Here is a 23,123-nt window from a genome sequence, read left to right as displayed (position 1 = left end):
ATACATGCCCTATTTGATGAAGCATAGTCTTTTCTTAAGAGCCTAGCAGGTTTTACTTCAAATCAGAAAGCTTTCTTTGAACCCTTAAGTCCCTACATTATTTGGAATAACAAATACCTTGACTCTCTTCCTGCTTTGACACTTATTCCCACATTGGTCATTCTCAGTACTCTTCTATATATCTATATAGATATATAGATATGTAGATATACACATATATAGATATATTCATTTTTTTAAAGGCTGCACCTATGGCATATGGAAGTTCCCAGGTCAGGAACTGAATTCAAGCCACATCTGTGACCTATGCTGCAGCTGCAGCAACTCCAAATCCTTTAACCCACTGCACCAAGCCTGGGACCAAACCTGTGACTACGCAGGGTCCCAAGCCACTGCAGTCATATTCTTAACCCACTGTGCCATGGTGGGAATTCCATCATCTTTCATATAAATTACAAATGCTCATTGAATATAAAATTATCTGAATATGAGAATTATTTAATTAGCTCTGCATTTTGTTTCTTTTCTTCTTTGCAAAAATATTTATTGAGAATCTTCAGTAAATTCTGCCCTAGATGCCGAGGGGATTACCGAGATTACATCATAATCCCTGTTCTTACAGAGCTAACAATCTATTTAGGGAAACAACAAATACCTATAAAAAATTGGATCACAGCACTATATAATTAAGGCAGCAGTAAATGGTACACAGAACATACGTGCAATAATCTTTCAAAGAGGTGAGCAATTCCAGTGAAGTAATATGTCACAGACAGTGTCCTGGAGTGGAAAAACCTCAAATTGGTTGCTAAATAGTGGTAACAATTAGATAAGAATAGAGAAGCAAACAAGTGTGGAAGAATCAGCACAAAGAGTCAGAGGAGGGTTAAGAAAAGCTTCCAGTGGCTCTCACACAGTAATTGTTTGATAAATAAAGTTACTTTGGGATCTGTAAAAGAATTTAGTTGAACCAGAAGACAGTTACTTCTGGAACTCTGGAATTTCTCTGCTTCTTCATTTCTTCTACTCTCTAATAAAAGTTCCTTCTTTTCTTTACTGAAACTTCTTATCCCTAAACTCACTATTATCTGTTCCTATCTTTTCCTAATTTTATTTGCTTTTTTACTGAGTTCCTGAGGCCAGGCACTCTAGTTCTGTTATCACTAATATCCTTAGACCCTTTAAAAGCTGAGTAAACTCCAAAGACCATTAAGCTGTCTTAATTCTAGCTTGTGAAAAACAGATCATACAACCCCATTATAAAAATTATTCTGATTTGTTTTATTTGGGGCCACAGTGTTGATGAAGAATATTTTTCTCTTTTCTAGTTCTTACAGACCTCTCCAAAGTTCATCTTTCAAATATTTTCTTACTTTCCAAGTACATCATAATTCATTTCAGATGATAAGTAGGACAGTTGAGGAAGTGAAAGCAAAGTTGGGTACTGAAAAAAAAGTGTTTTAATCCAAATCTCAGTTTCCTCTTCTATATCATGGAGATATTAACCATTTCATGGAATGCTCTTTGATTTTGGCTAGCAGATATTGATAACCTTGTATTTTTAGACAATCAAGACCCTTGACATGGATGATATGGTCTCTGCCCTCAAGGACATTCAATTTTAATGGTAGACTAGACAAACATATTAGAAAGAAAATTTAGATAAATGTGATAAATTCCATGAAGAAAATATACCGGAAACCCTAATAGAGGTACTGAGAACATGTGTTAGGAAATTAGATGAGAGAGTCTTTATGAAAGGTTGTCAGGAAGCCTTCTGTGGTGGTAGCATCTACACTGAGTTTAGGGTCAGCTGTGTAAAAGGAGCCAATGAGGAAGTGAAAAAGAGTTTGGAGTCTGCAGGGACTTGGCCGAAGGCAGATGTGGCTGGAACTTAGTAAGCAAGGGAGAGAGTAGCACGAGATGGGATTGGAGGAGCCAGGCCATTTAGAGTTTTGCACTGCATGAGAAGAACTTTCAAATAGAGTACTTTCAAATAGAAGAATGTGAAGAACTCTCAAATAGAGTTTTATTCTAAATGCAATGGAAGGAGGGCTCTAAGCTGGGTAGTGCCATGATCTAAACAATATGTTTTTAAAAGTCATTATAACTACAGTATGTAGAACATATTGTACATGGCAGGAATGGTAGAATGGAAAATGGTTTGTATACTGTTGTAGAATGTAATGATGATAATGGTTTGTTAGGATAATGGCAGAGGATGTAGAAAGACATGTTTATTCTAAATAACATTTTAGTGGTAGAATAAATATGACTTGCTAATAGACATGCCATGAAGAGTTGAAAGATTGTATAAGAGTGAGTCAGATGACAAGATTGAGCAGCGATATGGTACCATTTACTGAGCTGGGGAAACCTGGGAGAGGAAAGGCTCGGATGGGGAATATCGAATCAACTGTCCATTTTAGAAATACTAGGTTTGAAAAGCCTACAGAGTGTATTGTCCATGTCCCTTAGAATATGTAGGTCTTGAACTCAGAATATTTGCCTGGTCTAAAGATATGTATTTGGAAGGAACCATCAAATAGGGGGCTGAATAAAATTACTAGGAGCAGGTTTTGGGGGGAAGAAAGGAAAGTGACTAGCCACTGGGAGCTCCTAACAATGAGAAGTGGGTTGAAGCAGAGGAGATAGCAAAGAAACAGGGTAGAAACTTGGGGACTGTAATATCATGGGAGTTGTGAGAAGAGGGCTTTTGAGGAACATGGGAATCAACGGAACAATGTTTTGATGAGAGGTTAAATAAAATGTTAATTGTAGAGTTGTGCATTGGATGTGGCAACCTGGAATTTGGTGACATGGACAAGAGAATTTTAATCAAGTGGTGATGGCACAAGATGGAATGAAGCATGAAAGGGAAAGTAAGGAAAAAAATTTTAGAGCAGTCTCACTGAAAAGAAAAGTAGGTAACTGGAAGTTATGGGATATTAAGGAACTAATTTTGTCTTTTTATGTTAATTTTTGATGGAGATATAAGATGATATTTTTGAGCTAGTGGTAATGATCGATTAGAAAGGAAAGCTATTACTGATGCAGCTCAGAGGGGAAGTATTAGGAAGACAATAGATAATAGGACACAGATTACAAGTGGAATGATATTCCTTTGAGAGGATAAGGAATCCTGCATGCCACATCCCCATATTCCAGATGGGAAAATGACAATTGGAGATTTATACTTATCCTTGCTGACTTGATAGTGGAAAAATGGCTTCCAATGGCTCCAGTTTTGTCTGTGACTAATGAGATGAAATCACTGGCTAAGAGAAAGGTGTAAAGGGTTGGGAAATCTGAAAAAAGAAGATGTGGTATGAGTAGTACATTACTCATTACATGAGTAATACATAACATATATATTATTACTAATGACAGCTCCAAGAATATTTTCCTGAAAACAGTAAATCCAGTCTCTGTTATCAATACCCTTAATTTCTACCTCTTTCTCAATATGTAGCTTCACTGGTTTTTTTTTTTTTTTTTCACATTTGCTTCCATTTCTTTTTTTTTTTTTTTTTTTTTTTAATTTTATTTTCCCACTGTACAGCAAGGGGGTCAGGTTATCCTTACATGTATACATTACAATTACAGTTTTTCCCCCACCATTTCTTCTGTTGCAACATGAGTATCTAGACATAGTTCTCAATGCTATTCAGCGGGATCTCCTTGTAAAGCTTCACTGGTTTTTAGAAATATATATTACATTACAAAATCTCTCCTGTAATGAGTCTAGGCTGAGATGAGGAGAAATTACTAGGAGGGGTTAAAAATTGATGCCTTCTTTTCTATACTGCCCAACTTAAGAGGAAAGTTGCTTTTGTTTTCCTTTCAGTTATGAAGTATCAGCTCATCTTTTTTTTAATGTGTTTGCTATCGATGTTGAAATTTAAGAGTCCTCATATCCTGAGGCAGAAGGAACATTTCCAACAATACACAACACAATTCTGTATACTTTATTACTTCAGTGGTTTCTCTCGTTTCCACTTTCAACTGGAAAAAAAAAAAAAAAACTTTTTCAAAGCTATATTATGTTGTAGTTAACCATCCAGATATATAGTAAATAACCCACAAAATTAATTTTTAATTTGAGGAAGATCATAAGCTCCCAGAGGGCAGCAATATTTGCCCCCATTATTTTGCATGCCGTCCAGTTTGTGGTGACCCCCACAGAGGGAAAACTTAAACGTGACAGTGAATGGAAAGCCAGCACCCAACACACAGGTACTCTGAGACCCAAATATCCTTTTTCTAGTCAGAATTCTATTTTTATAGGATAAAGTGTTTCACCCTTAAAAAGGAATGATGGATTTAAGTAGAGTTCTAGTAGAATAATGCCATAAAATACAATATCAAGAGAATATATGGTAAGTAAATCATGAACTATTTGTGTAAATTTGAGAAAGAATAATAGGACGCAGGAGGTTGGGAATGAGAGATGTAAGTTATATATGTGTAGAAGCCAGCCATGTATGTGGTCAAATGTAAGAGCAGGGTGCTACGTTTCTTCCAAATGACTGCAAAGGTTTTCTGAAAGTGACAGGGTTAAGGGCAGTTTGTATGTGGGAAAGGGAGGACATTCCAGAGAATCTACATTCCATGCAGTGACATTGGGTTCTGTCTTAGGTTCTGAAGAGTTCACTTAAGTCAGCTGCCTTTTTTCAATACTTTTCCTTCCATTTTCTCACCTGTACTTTTTACTTTGAGACTGTCATGTTTCACTTCTTTATATCTCTGCTCTATTTTGCTATTCCAGAGGAGACATCCAGCTAATGCTTCCTCTAATCTCATACCTGCAAATAACGCTAAGGTCAGTACGAAGCCCCCATGTCAGGAGGAATACCTCTGTAACAATATTTTCATAATGACAACACTTTGACAAGCACGTTTGCTGGGTTTGCTACCTAAATATTTTCCTTTATCAAAAAAAAAATGAGCTTTTATAAAAATCCTTGAGACTAACTTGACACCTTACCTTCCTTTCAGGCCTGTTGGCCTAGGCACAGACGAGTTAATGGGACGATTTTTGGTGGCATCTGTGAACCCTGTCAGTGCTTTGGTCACGCGGAATCCTGTGATGATATCACTGGAGAATGCCTGGTAAGTGCTTTCTCCTTTGGGGATGCTGATTGACAGGGCTGAAATCAGTTCAATAGGCCCTGCAATTCAATTACTGCCTTTGGGACCTTGAACGCTTGCGTCAAGAAGTGATTTGACAGAGATCTTTACATTGAACTGAGTTGGAAGCCGAGAATGTTCTTTTAGATGTGGCCTCCCTAACTAATAAGTATTAGAAAGTGTTTATTCATATTAGTCTAAGAAATGAATTGGGATCAGATATGTCATAATAAAACATAGCAAATGACTGGAATACGTATCTTTTATGAATATATATGGTTTCAATCCCTTCCATAAATCTACCAAAAATAAACTGTATTTCTGTAACAGGAACTGATTAGTATCCCCATTATATGAAAAGTGTAAAATATCACCTCTGTAATAGGCATAATTAAGTTTTTTTCAATTGGAAAATGGCACACTACATGTTTTTTTATTTTAAACTTTGAACATTTAACTAAATACAAAGATTAAGAAATAATAAATATATGTCATACATACTCCCCAGAGCTGCTTACTCCGCCTATAATTTAAGCCTATACTTTAACCAGAAAAAAAAAGCTCTGCAAAGGGCAAAGCACTTTCCATCCTGCTAAGAAGCCTTTGGACTGGAGAATTACGCTGCATAGACCATTCTGATTAACTCAAGGGCATGTTAGTTTTATATCATCTGACATGGCAGGAAGCTTAAAACAACACTTCTCATTTCATTAGTCTTGCAGAAACACAATTTGAAATGGTGCCAATTTAGGAAGATATCATACTCTCATTTCCCTGTAGAATTGAAGGCAGACTCTGTTATCTATGTTTCTTAATGTTCTCTCTTTCTCTTGCTCATTCTCTCCCCTCCTTTTTCTTCTACTTAAAAGCTTCTGGGGAAAATCCAAAATGAAAATTCAGGGCTTTTGTTTCAATGTGATTTGGCATTTAGGTTTATTGATGCTCTTTCTGTGTGCTCTACAGAAGATTTTGTTTAATTGCATTGCAGTATGAGCCATGATAGCCTTAATTTGTGAACCAGTAGATTTTTCAAATGGCATTGTTATGAACAGAAAGACTAAGTCATTTTAATTTTAATTATAAAATAAGTCTTTTAAAATCTACCTTGGGAAAAATATTGAGTTACCTTTAAACACTTTTCTAACATGTGATAGGAAATATTCAGCCCAAAACAGATGTAGATTTGCTTTACTTAAACCTAAGAAGGCAAAAATATATCACAATACCAGACTTACAGCGTTCCCAATAGTAATATTTCATGTTGAAGTCATTAAGTCTAAAATGATGCTGTTAGTCCATTTGGTTTTATGATATTTCTTAAGAATGAAGACCATTGTTTTATAATAAAATAGCTTCATTCAGCATAATTTTGGGAGGAAGATGGGAAGGGATAATGATTATCTGAGGCCTTCCACTAATGAAATCTAGTTTATTGACTTTGTTTCATGGGCAGGGAGATAGGAGGGCACTTCAAATAACAGGAGGAATCTTAGGGAAATAATAGAGAGCTTGTCAAGGGAGATAGAATCTGGAGTGTTCTCTGAGTTTTCCATTGTAGCTGGTAAATAGGTGATAATTAAATATTTTCTGGGAGTTCCCGTTGTGGCGCAGTGGTTAACGAATCCGACTGGGAACCATGAGGTTGCGGGTTCGGTCCCTGCCCTTGCTCAGTGGGTTAACGATCTGGCGATGCCGTGAGCTGTGGTGTAGGTTGCAGACGCGGCTCGGATCCTGCATTGCTGTGGCTCTGGTGTAGGCCGGTGGCTACAGCTCCGATTAGACCCCTAGCCTGGGAACCTCCATATGCTGTGGGTGCGGCCCAAGAAATAGCAACAACAACAACAACAGCAACAACAACAACAACAACAAAAATTAAAAAAAAATAAAAAGAAAAAAAAGAAAAAAGAAAAAAAACACTATAAAATAAATAAATAAATATTTTCTGGAGACTTTCAAATGCTCTTTATCTGAAATGGTATTGATAACTAAGTACTGATGTCCCATTTTGAGCATATTCATTCTAATATGATCTCTTAAGAAAAGATTATTTAAATGTTGTACATCAAAGGCATTCTTACTGTTCAGTTGACCCTCAAATTTTAGCTTCTTTTTTATTATTCATGCTTTTTCCCCCAGCATTCAACAGGAGATTTGTGAAATTTACAGATAAACTGCTTTTTAGCTAGTTTGGCTTTGAAACCTAATTTTAAATTAACTAAAATATTTTTTGATATCAGATCAAAATCCAGACCTCTGTTGTAGTGGAGATCTACATTAAAAGGTCATTTTAACTCAAAATACTAACCAAGTGCCCTAGGAAACATTCAAAGCCACATGGGAAGATTGCATACTTGTTCCTTGTCATTGTTCTCACGATAAGTGATGTGAACAGACATTTGAAAAGCAGTTTTGTAGCAGGACACCTGTAAAAATAACCAACCCATGAGAGTGAACCTTTCATCCTTTTCAGTTTGGGTTTCCACTGTATTGTCTCATATGGTTTTATGGTTTTACTAGCAAAAACACTTGAGTTTTACAATTAATTTTATTTCGACTAAGTGAAATATGACATTAGGAAATGTAAGAAACTTCTACACGTTATTTTTCTTTTAATCAGTAAAGGAAAGCAAGGTATCTGGATTGTACAGGATTTTCAGTTGTTTTAGAAATGGCATTTTCAACATGGTTAAAATATGATACGTTTTATGATCTTATTTTTTAAAGCCCCTAAATCTTTGAAGATATAATTTTGATTGTGTTATTAATGACAATATGCAAAGAATTTTGCAAGAAACATACCTTTTTAGTAATAGCCGTCTTTAGATAAACTCGAAATCTGAAAGGAAGTAATATGAAGAGGAAATCAAAGAAGAAAGCCTTTATCAAATTGATTCATGCTTTGCACATTCCATCCCAATATATTGTTATTTAGACAAGTGTTGATGGTGAAGGTGACATCTTTGCTATTTTGATAGAAGGTTGCTCAATAAATGTGAGAGATCATTCTAAATACCCTAAAGGAAAACCTATTTTCAAGTATCAGCAGGTACTAAAGAATCACCTATTCTTATAGTTGATGAAACTGTCATGGAATTTTGGAGTTTGAAAACTTCATATATTATGGGCTTTAGCTCCTACATTTTACAGAATGTAAGCAAGTGGTTCAGAGTTAAATTACTGAATTTTAATTTAATATCTTCTACTCAATAAATAATCTTTTCCTCTCCACAAGGAATTTAACAAGCTATGTTCAAAAGTGTTTATTTATGTGGTTTTTAATTAAATCTATTTGCTAAATGTAATTAAAATTGAGCTTCTTAAAAATACACTGAAATGAATAATAATTCAGAGCTTTCATTTAATCAAGCTGGCTATCCCATTGGTCATCCAGATTAATAAATTTTACTTAATGCTTACAATGAATTTATATTTTAGCTATTAGCTCTTTCTCCTACATACTTGGTCATTTATGAAGTTAAAGGTTTTTTGAACCCCAAGCTCTGATAAGCTCTAAAAATGAGAAAAAATAGAATTTTATCTTTGTAAAATTAAAACTATATTTCAGTCATAATCCATATTGTATGATATTTAATGGGCATTAGACACATTTTACTGTGAAATTGGAGATTCAAGAAGTTATGTCTACATGTTGCCAAAACATCATAAAAATTGATCAGCTCATGCTGTTAGAAGTCTTATAGACAATTTCATTGGTTGATTTTGTGATCATTTACTTTTACCAGTCTTGATGAATTTTGTGAATACAAAGTAGGTGGATGAATGTACTTTATTTATTTATTGACTGATTGATCTTTTTAGGGCCACATCCATGGCATACGGAAGTCCCCAGGGTAGGGGTCGAATTGGAGCTGTAGCCAACAGCCTACACCACAGCCACAGCAACATCAGATCCAAGCCATGTTTGCCACCTATACCACAGCTCATGACAATACTGGATCCTGAACACACTGAGTGAGGCCAGGGATCAAACCTGCATCCTCATGGATACTAGGCAAGTTCGTTACCACTGAGCCACAAGAGGAACTCTGAATGTACTTTAATTAACATTAAGAAATCAAGGTATAAATTATTTTATTTTGATTTTTTTTGAAAAGAACATGTTTCCAAACAATACTACTTGACAGAAAAATGCCATTTCAATTTTAAAAACAATGTCTGAAGGAAATTGTCATGTGCCTTGTGGTTTTATTATATATTGGTGTAGATCTTAAATTTTTTTCAATATTCCCATTTTCTAATTATGGGTCAAGCAAGCCCCTCACCTGTGTGATATATTAGTGCATTGTCCACATCATCAAAGCCTACTAAGGTCTAAATTAAACTCTGATATAAGAGGGCCATAGTTTCAGGATTCGTATGATTAGCCATGGTTCTCATTAAATCAGCAGTTTTAAGCTGAACTATTGATTTTGACCTAAATCAGGTACAATTTCCATTAAACATGTATTATTAAGTCTCTGTGACTATACACACTTACACATACTCACAATCACATGTATTTCCTTAAGAGAAAATTTTAAAAAGGAAGGGGGAAAAAAAGGAAATAAGATTTGTATAGTGAAAAAAATTTGTAATGAATTTCAGTCATCTTTTTGTAAGTATGCATATGCTAAAACTAGCGTGTACTTTATAAGCTAGATATTAAATTAACTTTCAATGCTATTTCCCAGCTGTAAAATTGACCATTTAGTGTGGAAAATTATTCTTCCTGGCGGGGAACAGACTAATGACTCTGCAGACCTATTTTTGGTAATGTGTTGATGCTTGGGACCAAAATAATAAACTCTGATGTGCATTTCTTCCTCAGAACTGTAAGGATCACACAGGTGGCCCATATTGCAATAAATGTCTTCCTGGTTTCTATGGTGATCCTACTAAAGGAACCTCTGACGACTGTCAGCCGTGTGCCTGTCCACTCAATATCCCATCCAATAAGTGAGTAACTAACTTACCTCTCTCATGAGTTGGGAAGCTAGTTCTGCAAGTGCATTTTTGATACAGAACTTACCCTTTCTCTTGTCACACATAAAAAATAATAAATATATGCATGAATTTCTCGGGAAGATAATGTTTTTCTAAATATAAAATATTTAAAGTCAGGCTATTTATTCAGCAGAATCTTCAGTATTTTAGCTCTAGTTTGGGAGATTTAATATCTAAGAGACAGACTCAAATGGAATTTGTAAACCAACTCCAAGTAACAGATATATATTATAAGAAACATAGATGTGCCGCGCACACACACACACACACACACACACACACATGTCTTCTTACTGTCATATAAATTCTCCTCATTTGGGTCCCAGTCTCATACTGTTTATTTGTGACTTTTAGGCAAGTCACAAACCCCACAAAAAAATAAAATATCAGTCTAGTTGACCTTAACCTCTTAGTTATCACATGGATTATCATATAATATGTATGTATGTGTATATATATGTTTATCCTATTGAAATAGTTATTATATTATAAATTATATGAATATTGAAATATTGGTGATAATTAGCCTCTTACATTGCATAAACTACATCTTAAGGCTTAATGCAAACTTTATATAATTTTTCTGGTAATCCAGATTTCTTTCTTTTTTTAAACATTTTCTATTTGTTCACCTTTTGTAACAGACTTTTAAAAGTATATATTTTGTCTGCTCTTTCCTTTACCTTTTGGAGGAACACTGTATTTTAGCTGCTCTAATTCACTTTTCCCTCAGGGCAGTCATCCCTTGAGCAGCTATGTAAGCGAGACCCTGAAACCAAAAATGTTTTTTATTTTAATAGGATATATTATGTTGAATAATAACCAATACTTTTTAATAGTAACATTATAAATAAATATAATTTTAAATCAAATACATTTTTAAAAATTTTCTTAAAGGTAAGCTTAATGCTTAATAAAATTCACATTTTATTATACACTTTCCAGCTATTTCTAAATGCTGTAGTAATGCTTGCAGAGCAAAAATTTTTAATGCTTTTTAATGAAATCTGTCAGTTACAATTTTTTAATATGAAGGTGTTATTAAGTTGGTCATACTCTGAGGTCTTATCCAAGATATTCCTAATGAAAATAGTCTTTTGTTACTAGAGTCCATGAATATTGCAAGCTCAAGATTTTGAGAATAATTCTGTCATTAATTTCAAAAGTCCTCATAGGACTTTTGCTTCCTACTCTTCAGCCCACATGAAATCCTTATCCTCTTCCCTAGCAACCTTCCTCCTTCAAAATTTTCTGTCTTAGTCACTGGAAAATAAGAGAGAAAGAACTAATATTTAATGAAAGCAGACTACTATATTCTAGGCATAGGGTCAAGCACTATATTTAGCATTATTTAACCTTCAAAAAAGAATTCAGTAAGTGGGCATTATTATTCTTATTTTATAGATTAATAAAAGAGTTTCTGAGTAGGAAAAGAGCATTATAGTGCCAGTTCTAGAGGTAAAATTCCTTGATTTAAGTGCTGTGTGACAATGGGAAATTACTTAAACTCTGTGCCTCAATTCTATTGTCATAAGCAGTGACAATAGGACCTTTTATAGTGTTGTTGTGAGAATTAAATAAATTAAAATACACAAAGCACTTAAAATCATGACTGAACATAGTGAGACTAAAATAAAGACTGACCATTATTGCTCAGAATCATAAAATATTAAAGTATCATCAGAATTTTATATTTAAAGTCCATGTGCTTTTCATTCCTCTACAGTCTTACACTGAGGATGTCTATTTAAAAAATCAGGAATTTGGGGTTAAAATATATACACTACTATATATAAAATAGGCAGCCAATAAGGACCTACTGTATAGCAGGGGGAACTATACTCAATATCTTATAAAAACTATAATAGAAGAAAATGTTAAAAAAAAGAATATATTTATATATAACTGAATCATTTACTGTGCACCTGAAATTAACACAACATTGTAAATCAACTCTATTAAAATTTTTTTAAATATAGCTTGGAAAAAATAAATTCAATGAAATTATAAAAACACTGCATTTTAAGTGATAACATTAAGAGGCTTAAATGGGGAGTTCCCATCGTGGTGCAGCAGAAACGAATCTGACTAGGAACCATGAGGTTGCGGGTTCCATCCCTGGCCTCACTCAGTGGGTTAAGGATCTGGGGTGCAGTGAGCTGTGGTGTAGGTGGCAGATGCAGCTCGGATCTGGCATTGCTGTGGCTCTGGCGTAGGCTGGTGGCAACATCTCCGATTAGACCCCTAGCCTGGGAACCTCCATATACTGCTGGTGTGGCTCTAAAAAGACAGAAAAGAGAAAAAAAAAAAAAAAAAGGCTTAAATGGGAAACAGAGTAATGTATACTGGCAATCAGAACATTTTCAGAAATTAGGGCACAGGCCTGGGTGGTTATAAAACGAAGATCCTTTGGCAACCAGGGGTGTCAGAGCAGAGGAAGAAGACAAAAAGGAAATCTGGAAAATAATGAATGTGTTGGCCATAATATGACACAAACCTTGCTCTCTGGTATACTTACAAAAGGTTAGATCAAGCAATGGAGAACCTACTCACTTCAGGTGGCTGAATGGAATTCTCCAGAACCATTCAATTCACACAAAACTTTCACTGAAGAAAATAAAAGGATGGCATCTGGCCACTCATTTGCATTGCAGTCCTCCTCAGCCAAAATGTCAATGGCATTAGCACAAGCCTTCAATCCGTCAGAACTGGTCATTCATAGAACATGTGGATCCTAGCCTAATACATTAGCAGAGTTCTGTAATTGAGTGAATATGTAGACCTTATGAATTTATCCTCAAATTGGACCTACTTTACTCTAAATGGAGAAGAGCCATTAGGGAGAGAACGTTGCCTGGGTAATTATGGGTATTCATGACCTACCCTTCTCTGTTTACTGTGCTTCTACTTCAAAATGGATTCTAATTGTGTTCCTGAAAGAAGAAAGAAAGCAACTGTTAAAACACTATCCTTCAGTGCCAAAGAGGATTGCGGTCCCAATGTCCAATGAGAAAATTTTCCTAAGTATTGGATTCCAGTTTGGTATATTATGCAGATCTTGATTCTTTAAAATAAAGATAACTTAATAACAATGTCAGTTACACCAAATCTTTAAAGATCCTTTCATTTCAAGGTGCTTTCATTTACATTAAATAATTATTACATTGTTAAGTAATAATTTTATCCTTAGTGGGTGTTCCCATCGTGGCTCAGCGGAAATGAATCCGACTAGGAACCATGAGGTTGCAGGTTTGATTGCTGGCCTCACTCAGTGAGTTAAGGATCCGGCATTGCCGTGAGCTGTGGTGTAGGTCGCAGACATGGCTCTGATCCTGCGTTGCTGTGGCTGTGACTTGGGCCAGCAGCTATAGCTCCAATTCAACCCCTAGCCTGGGAACCTCCATGTGCCATGGATGCAGCCCTATAAAATAATAATAATAATAATTTTATCCTTAGAAGTAGAATTGTCAATAGATTACAATAGCCTAGTTGAAATTCCAGCTTTAAATGTGGCAGTTTTACAGGGAATTATAGCCAGTGTCTTGTAATAACTTACAATGGAATATAGTCTGTAAAAAAGCCTAAATCACTATGCTTTATGTACACATAAAACTAACACAATATTGTAAACCAACTATATTTTAATTAAAAAGTGGCATTTTTATAAGTAAAAACAGGGAACAGTGATAACCTACTTTGTTTAAATATTCTAGAAGTTTGTGTTCAGAGGTTTTAGGTCTTAAATTAAAACAACTTTGAAAATTAAAATAGTTTAGCTGCACAATTGTGATGAGAAAAATCATTTTCATCTATTAACCTGAATTTTTTTTATTCACAAATAATAGGACACTTCATGACTTAGAGAAGCTGTCCTTTTAAAAGAGTTTGTAAAAAGTCACTACTCTTAAAATTTGAGTTAGAAAATCTGAGGAATAAATGGACTAGTTGCATATTATCCAGAAGACAGTGTTTGAATGTTCACAGGTTATTTAGGAAAAAAAAAAATTCAACTAAAGGTTGCTGCAACCTTCATCTAGGAGTGTAAAGCTTAGTGATAGTTTTGCCTTAGTGATTTATCTATTTAATCCCTGATCATCAATCTTATAGATCACAAGCATTTTGGCTCCAAATTTCTTAGATAATATTGCAAAATAAATCAAATGTGTAAAGAGATAGAGATAGATTGATACAATTATTGTGATGTATGAATACAGACAAGCATATAATATTTAAATTATACATATATATCACTTCATCAACTATTTATAGGGCCCCCTGTTTGCTTAGCTTTCTCATCTTGGTGATGTATATATTTTAGGTATAGATGGAAAGTAACTAGGTAGTGAAATTGAGCTCTAGAGAAGCAAGTAAAAATGTCTATTTCACATGTTTCATGTTCACTGATTTCTGACATCACAGAGTTTATAGATTAAATACGATATGAAAGAAACACATGATTGTCTGCATTGAACACTTAGGATATGTTTGAATAAACAGTACTATTGAAATCATTATATATTTTTCATCAGTCATATAGTAAAATTAAAGATATTCTTGGCAAGAGACTGGACAGAGAGTGGACTAATAAATTCAATCTATTAATATCATTGTGAATACTATTCTCTGTGTGCATCAGAAATGCTACACTTTAAATTTTGAAAGAATAGCCCAATTCTTTTTTTTTTTTTTTCTTTTTGCCATTTCTTGGGCTGCTCCCGCAGCATATGGAGGTTCCCAGGCTAGGGATCGAATTGGAGCCGTAGCCACTGGCCTATGCCAGAGCCACAGCAACACGGGATCCAAGCGCGTCTGCAACCTACACCCAGCTCACTGCAACACCGGATGCTTAACCCACTGAGCAAGGCCAGGGAGCAAACCTACAACCTCATGCATGGTTCCCAGTCGGATTCGTTAACCACTGAGCCACGATGGGAACTCCACAAGGGCCCAATTCTAAAGCTGACTTTTGGGCTTATTAAGGGGCCGCTTTGAATTATTACCGTTAAAATTAGTACTAATGAGAGAGAAATATAAATACTCTAAGACAAAAGGTAAATCTAAGGAAGTGCTCAATTCAACAACATTATTTAGAAATGTTAGGGCGTGTTTGGTATTTTAGGCACTTCCCACAAATTGTTTTATGTCAACATAGGTGATTATCATGTATCTTACTAGTTCCGCTTACCAGAAAGGAAAACTAAACTCCTAAGAAATTAATACCTTGATCATGATCATACCGCTTGCTTGTAGCAGAACCAATATTAGAACCTGTGTATTTGATTCACCTCTCTGTGCTTCTTCCAGTGGGGCTATAGAAATAGAAAGGATTACAGAGACATTGAAGAGACACACACACAAAAATTAACAAGACTTAATGTTAGACAAACCGTGAATGCCCACTCTGAAAAATGACTCTAGGATTTGGCAACAGCTATGCTAACTCAAATGTAAGGGACTAGAGTAGGATGAAAAACTGCAGTTTAATTATGTAATGAGTAACTAAATAAACCTCAATGTTAAACAAATTAATATATATTGGCAAAATCTATTAAGTGTTATTAAATTATAGCTATGATTTATTGTGGCACTGTGCTAAGTATTTGCTTTTATACTTTATCAGCATGAAAGGCTTTACTCAGTAGATCATATTATTTAGAAGATGGGATATGAATGTTCACAGTTATTCAGGAAAAAAAAAATCAGCTGAAGTTTGCTGCAACCTTCACCTAACATTTTGCAGAAGGAGAATCTCAGGTTTAGATAAACAGGGAAAATAACACAATTCTAATTACAAAATCCAATTATGGATATTAAGTCAGATTTCATATTATTTAGAGATAATTAAAGAAATATGTGTTTGCTTAATGGTTCCCCTGAGAATAAGTAGAACAGGAATCACTGAAATGAAAAAAGAAACTTTTCAAAGGAGGAATTTCAAAAATACTTGTGACCCAAGGCAGAGTTTGAAGGAAGATGAGTTTTCCCTTCAATTTTCTCCTCTTTCTCACAATCCTCCACACCTTTAGCAGTTATGTGTGGACAGCATCACTGTCTTACCCCAGCTTCCTCCCTCACTGACACTTTGCAGCATCTTCCCTCTTTTGGTCTCTCTTCCTTACCCAAGTGTTCCAGGTAACAATGAGTTTAAAAGAGTTCTGCTCCTCTACTCTACATGCGCATGAAGAACACGCCTTGATTGTTTAATGCTTAGTGATGGAAACTTTATACCAGTGATGAAAGAATTCTTTATTTCATTTCACATCACAGAAACCAAGAGGCAATTCAGTTTGCTCTTGTACTGGCTGTGAGAAAGATCAGAGCCATATGTTGACTTGCCATTATCAAATGAACATATTTTGCAATACATACATACATACATATATATGCATTTTTTACAATGTGCATTCCACACTCTAAATATACCCTTGATATTATCTTATCTTTTTAGTTTTTTCTCTTTAATCTCATTGCACCATTTTATTTAAGGTACATATTTTGATAGGTGGGGTCAAATACTTTCTGGAACAAAGCTAATTGTATCTATTTATATATTCACATCATAAATACATACACATATGTTCCCATACATATTCATATATATGTACACATTACACTTACTTATAAATGGATCATTTTAAAAACCTATATTCAGCCATTTAAAAAGACTACCTCTATATACAGATCCTTATATTTATTCCAGCAATAGCTTCTCTTCCTCTCCCGTTGGTGGGAAATGCCTTCTGTTCTTGATCTCTTGTGTCTTCTGTGGCATGAAGTGGATAATCCAGGAAACAGAATATCCCTTCAAACGGTGTAGAACTAGCCAACTAGAGGTAGATGACATAATCTTGGAATCACTCGAAGTCAACAAAGATTTTATAGTTTCCTCTTTCTGTTCCAGAACAGTTAGCTTCATATATTTGCCAAAATCAGTATCAAGTTGCTGCCTTTGCCGTTCCAAATTCTGTAGACATTTTTTGTTGTATATGTTTATTTCTCATTCTAATTTTATTTCTGTGGCTGAATAATATCTTATTCATGGGCATAACTCTGGTTACAACATAAGGGAAGGAACCCTCAGTTTATGTTGTTTAGAGTATTGAGTATATAAACAGTTCGTGTAGCTTTATATAAAAAAAAAATCAAAAACTGGGCAGAAGACCTAAATAGACATTTCTTCAAAGAAGACATACAGATGGCCAAAAAAGCACATGAAAAGATGCTCAACATTGCTAATTATTAGAGAAATGCAAATCAAAAGTACAAGATAAGACCTCATACCACACAGAATGGCCATCATCAAAAAGCCTACAAATAATAAATGCTGGAAAGGGTGTGGAGAAAAGTGAACCCTCTACACTGTTGGTGGGAATGTAAATTGGTACAACTACTATGGAATACAATATGGAGTTGCCTTAAGAAACTGAAAATAAAACTACCATATGATCCCATTCCTGGGCATGTATCCAGATAAAACCATAATTGGAAAAGAGATATGCACCCCAAAGTTCTTTATAGCATTATATACAATAGCCAAGACATGGAAGCAACCTAAATGTCCATCAAAAGAGGAATAGATAAAGAAAATGCGGTATGTATGTCAGTAGACTATTACTCGGCCCTAAAAAATAATGAAATAATGTCGTTTGCAGCAACATGGATGGACCTAATGATTATCATACTAAATGAGGTTAAGTCAGACAGAGAAAGATAAATATCATAGGATATCCCTTATATGTGGAATCTAATTTTTAAAATGATACAAATGAACTTATTTACAAAATAGAAATAGACTCACCCATTTTGTTAACAAACTTAGGCTTTTAACCAAAGAGGAAACCTGGGGAGAGGGAGGAATTAGGAGTTTAGGATTAACATATACACACTACTGCATATAAAATAGATAGCCAGCAGGGACCTACTGTAATAGCACAAGGAACTCTACTCAATATTCTGTAATAACCTATATAGGAAAAGAATCTAAGAAAAAATAGGTATATGTATATATATATATATAACTGAATCACTTTACACTTGAAACTAACACAACATTGTAAATCAACTATATGCCAATAAAAATTTAAAAATGGAAAAATCAAAAGTATTGAAGAATAAATGTAAATATATTTTATGAGGAGTTTTTAATTAGACTCATCATGTCAGCTCGTTACGTTACTAGAAGTTTAAATTTACTTAATTCTGGTTACAGGGAAAAGAGAATATCATGTTGGAGATCAAAATCTTTGGATCTTGAGCAAAATTCTCCAGGAAATTAGCATATGACTTTGGACAAGAAAAATTATGCCTCCCCCAACCAGTTCATGGGATTTTATGAAAATGTGATAGAATTATTATTAAAAGCACTCTAAAAATGCAAAGAGCTAGTCAAATATGATATATTGTTATTGCTTAGTTTTTCTGAAAAAGCATTGATTTTTGTCAGTGAGTGTGTTTTATTTTACCTCTGTCAGCCTTAACTGAGGCATGAGTATATTTAAGAATTTGAAACCTATTTTATAAATAGTTTTAAAGTCAGAAACCTTGTCAAGCACCTTTGACATGATGTATGGTAAACTAATTTAGGATTTAAAAAACAATCGCTGTGGTTTTCTTTCAATCATTGTAGTCCCACATGGGTGGGAAACCTAGGGCTTCTAGTTAAAGTCATTTTCTCCATAGACAATGAGGTAGTTAGAGAAGGCCAGTTTTAAAAGAAGACATATGTGTACTCTAAAGATTTGTCAAATTGCAGGCCTCTCTTTTATGTCTGAAAACAATAGCAAATCACAGGTGAGGATGAAAAAAAAAATCCATTTCTTTCCATTTAGGCATGTGCCTCTTCTCTTCAGTGCAGCCATACTACTGCCAAGAAAACACTCCTGGTGGGCTCCGTTAGGGTCACAGGGGCCAAACCACAAGCTGCTCCCTGAAAGTTGGTTCTCCTCTCACAGACCACAGGCCGGGTGTGACTTTGTTCTGCTACTCCTGGCAGCCACCAGAGCCCCTTAATGTGAATCTTTTATCTGAGTAAGATTTGTAAACTCAAGATACCTCAGACCAGACTTTTCCCCACTGACTATTCATTGAAACTTTCCACTGAATTGAAATTTTTAAATGATAGAACTACTTGGTTCCAATAGCTTGCTACTGTCAAAAAATAAGAATTATGAAATCTATAAAAGCAAAAATCCAATCAAAAATAAGCAGAAGACTTAAACATTTCTCCAAAGAAGACATATAGATGCCAACAACCACATGAAATGATGTCCAACATTGCTAATTATTAGAGAAATGTGAATCAAAAACCACAATGAGTTATCACCTCACACCAGTCCAATTAGCTATCATCAAAAAGTCTACAAATAATAGATGCTAGAGAGGGTGTAGAGAAAAGGGAACCCTCCTATGCTGTTCATGGGAATCTAAACTGGTGCAGCCACTATGGAAAACAATATGATGGTTCTTTAAAAACTAAAAATAGAGCTACCATGTGATCTAGCATTCCCATTCCAGAAAAGACAAAAACTCTAATTCAAGAAGATACTTTCACCTCAGTGTTCACAGCAGCACTGTTTATAATAACCAAGACATAGAAACAACCCAATTACTCATCAAAAGACAATTGGTTTAAGATAAGATGTGTATGTGTGTGTGTATATATGTATGTATACACACACATACATACACTACAGACTATCATGCTAAGGAAGTAAGAAAGAAAAGACAATACTATATGATATCACTTATATGTAGAATCTAGGAAATAATACAAATGAATTTATATACAGAAGCAAAACATACTCCTAGACATAGAAAACAAACTATGGCTTTCAAAGGGGAAAGGAGTAGGGGAGGGATAAACTATGATACGTAAAATATATAAGCAAAAGGATTTACTATATAACATAGGGAAAACTATTCAATATCTTGTAATAACCTATAATGGCAAATAACCTGAAATATATATATATATATCATTTTTCTATACACCTGAAACTAACACATATTGTAAATAAACTCTACTTCAATCTTAATACAGGAAGAAAGAATTATTAAATCTTTACAGGACTACTATGAGTTAAGCGGGAGGGATATTATTTAAAAATATTACCTGTGATCTGAGGTACACAAAAGTTAAGAAAGTATTCCAAAGTCATGCAAGTGTCGGGAGCAAAATGAACTCTGGATCTGCAGTGCTTAATTTGTTGTTCTCTCTTTAATTCATTTAGCCATCAAGCAAGCCTCTACTGAATTGTCCTGTCATATATAATAGAAAATAAATCTATTTAGGGAAATATAATGGGAGAAAGATTAATTGGGGGCATTTCCTTTTAAAATGGTAGAGTAGCAGAACTCACAGAATTCAGATTAGTTGCTGGCTCTTCAGAGAGCTGTTGTGTCACTCTGGGCTAAGGGTCCATGCAAGAAGGGTATCTCTCACATGGCAAAGAAATATGGCCAGAGTCTAATGTGTTCGTGGAGGCTACAGCTAGTACGTAATTCCTCTGCTGGTTCCAGACTTGGCATTCAACTCTGTACTTCAGACCCAAAATGAAAATATGTGCACAGAGGTAAACTGTGGAACATGCCCAGAAGATTTGAAATGGCAAAGTTGTTGTAGTTTGTTTGGGTTTATTATAAATTTAGGTAGAATAGGCATGCTTGATCTCATCAGAAAGCTTTTCCAAGGGTTCCATTTATGTAAACAGTGTACCTATGAGTACACGTAGGCAGCAGCTTGTGTGCACACGCGCGCACTCACGCACACACACGTGACAGCGGTACTGGATGAAAGAACCACATCCCCGCTACTGCCACAGACTTAAGTTTTCCAAAATCTCTGACTTCTTTGGGTTGCTTCAAACTCAGAAGGATTTGGCCAAAGAGAAAGAATGTGAGGCAGTATTTTGTAAGCCTGGGGAATCCCTAAAAAGTAGCTGTGGAGTCCCACTTGTTACTGATGATCACAGACCCAGAACAGTCAAAAGTCAGTTAATAACATGTCACAGAGATACTGCTCTCCACTGGGCTGTATTCACGTCTGCAGAAATAGCAATGTCATTTCATCCTCGATTGGCCAGACCATAATCTCCGTCTGTGAGACAGGAATGACCAGCCTGTACCCTTTTGTCACAGCAGTATTGGAAGATGAGAAATGAAAATCTGCTGCTAATGACTTTGTGTGTGTTCTTCTTCCTTGTCCCTATTGTTCCCCAATAACCTCAACATAGCTTTAGCCCGACATGCCATTTGGACCGAAGTCTTGGATTGATCTGTGATAAGTGCCCTGTTGGGTACATAGGACCACGCTGTGAGAGGTAAGCATGTACTACGGTCTTTCAACATGATTACCACCTTGGGAATTGTAAAACCACAGACATTATTGTCCTTTGCGCTACCCCAGAAAAGCCACCACACTCAGTGGGGTGAAATAAAGTTTCTCACCGCGCTTGTCAAAAAAAAAAAATGTATTCTATTTTTATAGTTTATTTATTCTCTAGAAATTGCTCTATAAATCTCCATTCACTCAGCGAATGTTTGATTAATGTTTTAATCTTAAAGGTTAACCATTAACCTACAATCTTTCTAGAAAGCATTGCTCAAGTGGAAAGTCATGCACTTTAAGATTTATCTTACTGTCTAAGTTGGCAGTATTTATTTTTCATAATTAGCTCTTTGTCCCTAAAATGTGGCTTAAATGTATAGTTCATAGTTCAGCAAGTGGTCCATAATTTACCTTAAATATATTTGAAAATGGAGACAAAATGTAATTTATTATCATGATTTATATCCTCATCTAATTATTTCTAAGCCAGTGTTTTGATTCCTGTTAAATTTACTAGGCTGTTTTGCAGTGGAGCCATGGATATTATTTTATACAATTTGTGTGATTATTTTTCCTCCTGAAATCTTTTTGAGGACAAGGTTCTTCCGTATTTCAGTCTCACTGAAAATGTACAAAATTCTCCCACAATACCATTGACAACCACAACAACATCTCTCTGGGTTTAGCTCTGAAGATAGTCTCTTTGCTGCCATCACTAGAGGTGGGGCAGAGAGGGGAGGAGGGGCAGAGGCAGTGACCTGCTTTCACTCAGCATCACCCAGGCTAACACCACAGAAGGCTATTTCTGCCTATCCTTCCCTGTCCTCTTGACAGCCATCAGCCCTATTTCATCCAGGCTGATAAAGTTAATGAAGCAAGAGCCAATCACCCAGAGAGAATTTAGCTAACAGCTAGCAGTCTGTGGACAAAGTGCCAATGACAGTTCCTAGCAGCAACAAGTACTGTTTGGGAGTATGGCAGCATCTATAAATTAGCAATGGAGGAACCGAACTGAAATAAGGAGGATTTATTTGCAATTGAGAAACTGGAAGTCTTTGATCGTGTTGTTGTTTTTGTTGTTGTTGTTTAAGGAGGGCGTGTGCATATTACTTACTGTAATAGCAGAACATATCATTGCCAAGACAGATTTACATCAAAGGCCTAACCCATCTGGCTCACTACAGGCAATCTTTTTTTTTTTAGCAACTGAAAAATGACAGCTGCTCTGTCATACAAGACCATTAAATCCACTTATCTAGGTGAGCTTAGTCTCTGATATATTCATACTTCTTTGCTCCATGATGTGGATTTTCTATACACATTACAGAGTAGCCTTTGAACCATCTTACAATTTAAAATCCTACATTTTATTTAACAAGCATTTGTTTAGCAACTACCATGTGCTAGACACAAGCTATAAACAGGTGCCTCCTACCATCCTTGCCTTCAACCAGCTCACATTTTGAATGTGGATGAGAAGACTGAATGTGTTCTGGAGAACATTCTAATCTGAATAATAAAATTCACCTAGGAAAGAAATACCTGACAGAAAGGATGATTTCCTGTCTAAAATCTTTATTAATCTGATTGAAAAGAAGACAGAGACATGCATATGCAGCTTCTCAAATGGCATATCTTACCTCTAAGTTTTTCAGTCAAAAAT

General features: G+C 35.2%; 1 protein-coding gene across 1 annotated transcript in view; it reads left to right on the top strand.

Annotated features, from left to right (window-relative positions):
* The window catches only part of LAMA2 (laminin subunit alpha 2), a 594,330-nt gene that overhangs the window by 347,324 nt on the left and 223,883 nt on the right, over positions 1 to 23,123 (top strand). The window contains 3 exon segments of the mRNA XM_021084463.1: positions 4,999 to 5,112; positions 9,959 to 10,086; positions 21,366 to 21,452. Of these exon segments, the coding sequence (XP_020940122.1) occupies positions 4,999 to 5,112; positions 9,959 to 10,086; positions 21,366 to 21,452 (329 nt within the window).

The sequence above is a fragment of the Sus scrofa genome, chromosome 1 (assembly GCF_000003025.6).
Source record: "Sus scrofa isolate TJ Tabasco breed Duroc chromosome 1, Sscrofa11.1, whole genome shotgun sequence".
NCBI classification, from domain to species: Eukaryota; Metazoa; Chordata; class Mammalia; order Artiodactyla; family Suidae; genus Sus; species Sus scrofa.
Note: the sequence above shows the minus strand (reverse complement) of the source record. Positions and strands in the feature narration are given on the sequence as shown.